We start from the raw sequence: 6,797 nt of genomic DNA on the forward strand, positions 1-6,797 counted from the left end.
GACACATCGTGGACGAAGGCATGCGCCGGTGTTTCCAACACCGGTCATGCGTAGACGGACGAAGACGAAGTTGACGAAGCGTCGACCAGGCTTGCCAGGCCCGGGGACACGTCGTGGATGAAGGCACACATCAGTGTTGCCAGCACCGGGCATGCGTAGACGAGGGACCTGCACGAGCTGTACGCCATGTCGAAGAAGTCGGAGGGGCCAGCAGAGAAGAACTCGACGACGATTGCGGCGTCCATCGGCGCGGGGCCGATGTCACCAACGGTGGTCGGAGTAGACGAAGTGGTCGGGGTAGATGACGGCGACGTTGGCGACGGGCTGGTGCTTGGACGAAGACGAAGGGGGTGGACGGGCGGCGGCGGCGGCCAAAGAAGAGCGGCGGCGGCGGCCTGACGGCGGCGGCAGCGGCTAGGTTAGGAGTGCGGCGACGGTGCTCGAAGTAGGCGAAGAACCCTAACAGCGTGACGAAGACCGGCGCGGACGGTGGTGTTCCCGCGCCAAGGGAGACGGCGCGGCGCATACCACGGGAGAACAACGCACCGAAGGGGCGACGCAACGGCGGTTCGCGAGTCGGTGCAACGGCAGGGACGACCTCGGGACGGCGGCGGTCCACGCTCGCTACGGCCCGACGGGGCGACGCAGCGGCGGCGCGAGGGTCGATGCAGCCACGGGACGGCCTAGAGCGAACGCCCTCGGGGCGGCGGGGGACCGCGGGACGCGGCACTATGGCCCGAGGGGCGACGCAGCGGTGACGCAGGTCGGTGCAGCCGGGAGAAAAACCACGGGGCGGCGGCGCTGCGGCCCGACGAGGCGACGCCGCGGCAGCCCGATGCTCGATTGGTGGAGAGACGCGCTGAACTCGGGGACGATCTTCACGGGACCTGCGGAGGCACGCGTAACCGACGGGCCAGGTCGGTCGCGCGGCGTAGATGAGGCGGATCGCGGAGGCGAGCGGGTGATCAAGCCGATCGCGCGCGAGGTCGGGGACGCCGCTCGGTGGAGGCGTAGTGGGGCGGAGTTCGAGATGAAGCCGGCGGCGACGGGCAGCAGGGCGGCTATGATTGGCCGCCGCATGGCGCGAGGCCGCCGGGTCGGGGTGATGCAGGAGTCCCGGTCGGAGTAGGGCGATCACGGCCGGCGTAGATCGACGGGTGTGCCGTCACGCGAACGGCGGCGGTGAAGGGCCACCGCATGACGCGAGGCCGTCGGGTCGGGGCGACCGGCGAGACGACGCGCGGACGATGTGCGAGGCCGCCGAGTCGGAGCGACCGACGGGCAGACGCGCGGACGACGCGCGAGGCCGCCGGGTCGGTGAAGAAGCCGGCCAATCGCGCCGGTGTTGGAGTAGAGGCGCACGGGGTCGACGGCGGCGGTGGGCGACGCAAACCGGTTCACATAGACCGGAAAACCAAAAAGTAGACGCCGATCAAGGCGACCGGCGAGAGAGAGAAAATCCGGATCAAAGGATCGGGAAAAAAAACTCTCTAGGGCAGCCGGCCAACACGGCCGGCGGACGAACCCTAGGTACGGACGGCGCGGCCCCCGGCGGCGGTCATGGAGGCCGACCGCCCCGGGGGCGGCACGCGGGTGCGGAAGCGGCGGCGGCTAGGGTTTAGGATCGACTTGCGATAGATACCATGTTAGAAGGGAGAGGGAGGTTTGGTGGAATAGTTCATGTATTGCTTGAGCTTCGTGGGCATATATATAGGAGTACATGATCTACTTGAAGTACAAGGCAAGCTAGAATATTTCCTAGTCTAAGCTATGTTTCCTAATACAATCACGTTACTCAACACGGCTAAAGCATCTCTGACCGATCCTCTATAATTGGTTAGAGGAAGACAAATTTATTTTTCTCCTCTAACCAGCATCTAACGGATCGCCTATAACGGAAAACACCTAACAGATTGCTTATTAACGGTTAGAGGAGGATAATTTATCCTTGGTGGCCTCTCCAGAGGTTTTTTTGTTTTTTTTGCCTCGATTCTCGCCCATCGCTCGGCCGCATCTACTTGGGCGCCAACACCCTGGCCTCCGCCAGCCACCGCCAACACCCGTAGCCTCGTCGATCTCCTGCCAACACCCTGCAGCCTCTTGTAGTCGGAGCTGGCAAGGCCATGATGCAGGAGATTGTGCGTGATCTTGTCCCTGGCCTTTGCTGCGGCAATGGAGTGCGCGGGGTTCTCCAGCACGGTCAGGTCGTCCTTGAGCTCCACCCGGAGCTCCCATAACATGGTCTCCGGCCACTGGAGGAAGTCGTGGAGCGGATGGCGCCTCCAGGTACCCCGGGATGATTCGAAACTCCCACCACTCGGGGCGGCTCGTCTTTCACCCGGGGCGGCCGAAGTGTGATGTGTGTGAGATGCATTTGGTAGCGGACGAGGACTCACGACTCCGGCGTGCCCGCTCGCCTCGACGTGTACGAGTCAAATGCACGTTATACTCCGTTAAGTCCAGCGAACCGGTTAAAAACGACACTTTTTTACAGGAGCAAATGTACTCTTCTAAAAGACTACTCGACGATTTACTCCTCTAAATTAGTGGGATTCGTTAGAGATTCTCTAAGAAACGAAGATAAGACACCATATTCTTTGTAGTCTGTAGGCGACAACAAGCAATTGTTCTCGTCGCTCTGAAAATTCGACATCTCTGCTGATGTACAGTATACACGACCCCCTAGAGTCTAGACTCTTATGAACAAGTCGCCGGATTTACCCGGCATCACTCTATGTAACGTAATAGTATGATAACCCCAAAATGCTCTGGTTATTTGCTTCTATATGCAGACCGCCTATGTAATCTGACGCTGTGTGGATCGATCCTCTAGCTTCCGGGCGTGAACTTCATGCACATCGGCGGCTTGATCTTGGCCAGCGCGAGCAGCGACGACGGGAATATCCATATCCCGTCGCCGCAGATGAGGCCGGAGGCGACGGCCGGAATGAGCAGCGCGGCCTTCTTCCCGTCGAGCTTGTGCCAGAGGAACACCACGAGGCTCCCCACGCACATGTCGATGGCGAAGCTGGCGCCGACGAGGAACGGCACGGCCATGGCCATGGGCAGCGGCACGAACCTCCCGAACCGCCCCGGCAGGAAGTCCCTCGCCAGGTTGGCCAGCACGGCGAAGGCGAAGAACGCCGCGCAGAGCTGCAGGCAGTGCTGCGGCAGCGCCGAGAAGCCCTCCACGCCGAGGATGGCCATGTTGCGGTAGATGAGCGCGTAGGGCGCCTTCCAGTACCCGTCCGGGTTGCCCACGTCGAAGGCCTCGTAGAAGAGGAAGAAGGTGAGCGGCGCCACGACGCAGCCCATGAGCGTGCCCACGGCCTGCCCCACCAGCATCGACCGCGGCGACGTCAGCGTCAGGTGCGCCGTCTTGAAGTCGTGCATGAGGTCGGCGGAGACGAGCACCAGCTGCTTGACCAGGCCGCAGGTGACCAGCCCGGCCACCACGCCGTTGTCCTTCCCCGCCCACGCCGCGAACACGAAGAGCGCCACCTTGCCGTAGTTGTAGCCCATGTTCATGTCGGTGAGGCCGGTGCCGTAGGCGTTGCAGAACCCGAGCGCCGGCGCCAGCAGGTAGGCGATCACCACGAAGTACCACTTCACCTCCCGGAACATGAGCGGGATGGCCACCACCGCCATGGCGCTGAGCAGGGCGTAGCCGGCGTAGGCCACCCACGCCGGGATGTTGTCCCTGTTGAACACCTCGTTGCGCTGCAGGTCGTCGATGGCCACCGAGTCCTCATCCGCCACTACAACGCCGATGCGACGTCAGCATGGTTCATTTCATCGCTAACAACAGATCAAAGAAACGCGAACAAATCTTGTAATACCATAATTCACCTCTGTTGAGACGGCCGCGCTGCGATTTCTCGTGTATGCTCTTGAGGGTGACGAGGATGACTTTGAGGAAGTTGTAGAAGCCGTCGCCAATGAGCAGCGCAATGCAGAGGAAGGCCTGGACATGGATGGAGGGGACAGTCTAAGCTGTTGTGCCTGAATTCAGTAACACACACACTGACACACACCTTGTAGCCGTACAGGCCTGTCATGCTGCTTGCAGACGCCTTGGCTGAGTACCACTTCCCCTCCTGCTTGCTCATGAGCGGCCACATTACGCCCCAAGAGAGGACGGCGCCGAAGAGGAGAGAGAGGTTGACGAGGTGCGAGCAGATCATCCCGGCGCCAACATACGTCAGGCTGAAGTCGAAGAAAAATCTGCAGTGGAATCGAGGAGCTAAAACGATGAAGTATTTGATACATTTTCAACCACCGAAACTTGAAAATTGTTCATTCAGCGAGGGAAAAAAGAGTCATGTAGGCGTTACGTTTGCTTCCAGGCTCTTAGCCCGAAGGTGGGGAACTGGAGGAACCCACAGACGTCGCCGCCGGTGTAGAACCACTGGAAGAAGCTCCAGAAGAAGCTGATCCCAAAGTACTTGAGGAACCCACGAACCTGCTGCCTGTTGCGGTAAAGGTTGAAAGAAATTCTGAATCAGTCCGAGCCATCCATTTCTAAAGCGTTTTTACACAGTTAAAACACGATTTGATTCATCGTAGCTGGGAATAAACGAGGGTGCTTTTCTCGCAAAAGGAAGGGGGAATAAACGAGGGTCGGACCTTGCATTCTTATCTCCTTGAGGTGTGTGGAACCCGTTTATGAGGACGGCAGTGGCAGTCCCACTTGGGTAAGTTAGCTTGTAGTCGATGACCAGTACCTGAAAGTGTTTGGTTTCACCAGATCGTCAGTTAAACTGAAGAGCGATTGCGACTACAAAATCACTTGCTTGTGAATATCTTTCTGATCAAGAACAAAATAAATGTAGACTAGGGAGGTTCCGTCAGCATTGTAGCAAGCGATGACCCGGGGGTTGGTCGTCGATGTTGAAATTCCGATTAACAAGTGAGAACAGGGGAAGATAATTTTTTGGGCAGGAGGTGGAGGACTAATCGCCGTCAGTGACCGCAACCCTGATGCTACGGTCTTGCGAGAAATGCCAAAGTTTCAGTTCTTCTGACAGTAACAGCAACGACCACGAAAAATCAGCAAGTGCGGCTCACCACAGGACAGGAGCATGGAAATGGAATGGTTTGTACTGTACCTTTCTGAGAGGAAGCAGGGTGAGGAGGCCGACGAAGCTGATGGCGAGGAGGAAGCCCATCATCCAGCCGATGCCGGGGTCCTTGTAGCTCCCCGGCACGTTGCCCGGCGTGTTCACCCCGGACAGCTCGTACGTCTTCTTGTCCAGCCCCAGCAAGAAGGACCCGAACCCACCTGCATGCCCAGGATTCAGCGCAGAGCACGAATTAGTTACTAGCAAACTAGTAATCAATATTTGATCTAAAAATGGCGGGGATGCTCAATTGGGGTAATGAATTGATTTTCGATCAGGCCAGCGCGAGAGAGATGGACTTACCGCCGAAGCCGATGGTGTAGCAGGCGACGGCGCAGGTCTGGACGACGGTGTTCTCCTGGCGGGTGAAGGGGCGGCAGGCAATGCCGAGGCGGTGGAGCGCGTGCGTCCAGCCGCGGAGCGCGAGGAAGGCGAGCAGCGCGGCGGAGACGTTGAGCGTGGGGACGAGCCCCGTGGTGAGGCTCAGCTTCATGACGATCACGGTGTACACCACGCCGATGAGCAGCGCCGCCACCATCCCGCGGACCGTCACCTGCTCGCGCCACGGCGGCACGCGCTCCGCCGCGCGCGCCGCCGCCGGCTCCGACTCCATGTCTGGCGCGGCGGCCTCGCGCGGCGTCTTCTCGATCTCCCCGGACGCGCCCAGGTCGTGGCGGTCCATTCCGGCGCCCGCGAAGGCCCTCGGGGCGAGCAGCTCGAGCTCCTCGACGGCGGCGGCTGCGCTGCGGGGATGAAAACGCCGTGAGCCCATGGATGCGTGCGCGCAAGACCAAATATACTAGTACTAGCCATACGGCGTCCATGTGCAGCGCTTGTGCGTGCACCGGCCAGCAGTGGTAACGTGAAGGGTTGTTGACTAACCAGGGATGAACGGACCCCAACTGTTAGTAGTGTATTAGACAAATAATTGCCTTTTTTTTGCAAAAGATTCTTTAAGTAATAATAGAAAACGCAAAGGAAGACTGGGTGCATCCGCTCTGCTCCAGAGATGGCAAGAAATGAGTGAGAGGATGAGGAGGAGCACGTGAAACTATAGGAAGGATCAACACATGACGCGCACAAGGAGCGAAAAATGGAAACGTAGCGTCCGAGAGGCAAGAACTCTGACGAGCATCCGTCCAGGCGACTCACCTGGTTTTCTTGCAGTCTGGTTGCCAAAACCCACCACCCGCCACGCACACCTTGCCCGCTCGCTCGACTCGGCTCGCGGAACGAACGGCGCGCGGACACACACCCACACGGACGCACGCGGGGCGGGCCGCGGGATTTATACGAGCGGAGACGGGTGGGGATGTACTACTGCGGCTGCCGCATGCGCGCGGAAGTACAAAACGGGGAGAAGTTTGGGCGCTGCAGTACAACGGGAGCGGACGGCGTTGAAAACGGACCGGTCGGTCAGTGATGTGCGTACTTTTCTGGGGCGACGACCTCGCCGGACGCCAGCGCTTGTTCCTCCCTTCCTTGCGATCCACTTGACCTCTCTGGTTGGGTGCGGGATCGCGACGTTCAAAATGGCGACCGATCGTCGTCCCCGTGCCCCGTGGTAGTATATCATTGTTTTTTGATCAACTTGCGCCACTTCCACGTGGTTGGTTGGACTGGATTAGACTCACTGATCGGATGTAGTACCACCCGTAATAAAAGAAAAACAGTTCC

General features: G+C 59.3%; 1 protein-coding gene across 2 annotated transcripts; it reads right to left on the reverse strand.

The window, feature by feature from the left end:
* Window positions 1-2,572: 2,572 nt before the first annotated feature.
* Window positions 2,573-6,446, reverse strand: LOC119365077 (probable metal-nicotianamine transporter YSL16). 2 transcript variants are annotated; one of them, XM_037630675.1, is made up of 8 exons: window positions 6,273-6,446; window positions 5,424-5,863; window positions 5,109-5,281; window positions 4,627-4,724; window positions 4,335-4,469; window positions 4,048-4,224; window positions 3,840-3,964; window positions 2,573-3,758 (listed from the first exon to the last, which is right to left on the reverse strand). In XM_037630675.1, exons 2-8 carry the CDS (start codon window positions 5,800-5,802, stop codon window positions 2,830-2,832), a joined length of 2,016 nt encoding a protein of 671 aa, XP_037486572.1. In that variant the 5' UTR covers window positions 5,803-5,863; window positions 6,273-6,446; the 3' UTR covers window positions 2,573-2,829. The 2 variants fall into 2 exon arrangements, with proteins under 2 accessions (XP_037486572.1, XP_037486571.1); XM_037630674.1 differs by lacking the exon at window positions 6,273-6,446 and having other exon boundaries at window positions 3,850-3,964; window positions 4,035-4,224; window positions 5,424-5,907.
* Between the last annotated feature and the right edge of the window lie 351 nt (window positions 6,447-6,797).

The sequence above is a fragment of the Triticum dicoccoides genome, chromosome 2B, assembly GCF_002162155.2.
Source record: "Triticum dicoccoides isolate Atlit2015 ecotype Zavitan chromosome 2B, WEW_v2.0, whole genome shotgun sequence".
NCBI classification, from domain to species: Eukaryota; Viridiplantae; Streptophyta; class Magnoliopsida; order Poales; family Poaceae; genus Triticum; species Triticum dicoccoides.

Excerpts from the sequence above, each read along its gene's own strand:
- LOC119365077 (XM_037630674.1), bottom strand. The coding sequence starts at position 5,892 with ATGGGCTCACGGCGTTTTCATCCCCGCAGCGCAGCCGCCGCCGTCGAG. Across the intron at positions 5,282-5,423 it reads CTACACCATCGGCTTCGGCG|GTGGGTTCGGGTCCTTCTTG; the intron begins GTAAGTCCATCT and ends CTGGGCATGCAG. Across the intron at positions 4,470-4,626 it reads CAAGGAGATAAGAATGCAAG|GCAGCAGGTTCGTGGGTTCC; the intron begins GTCCGACCCTCG and ends TTACCGCAACAG.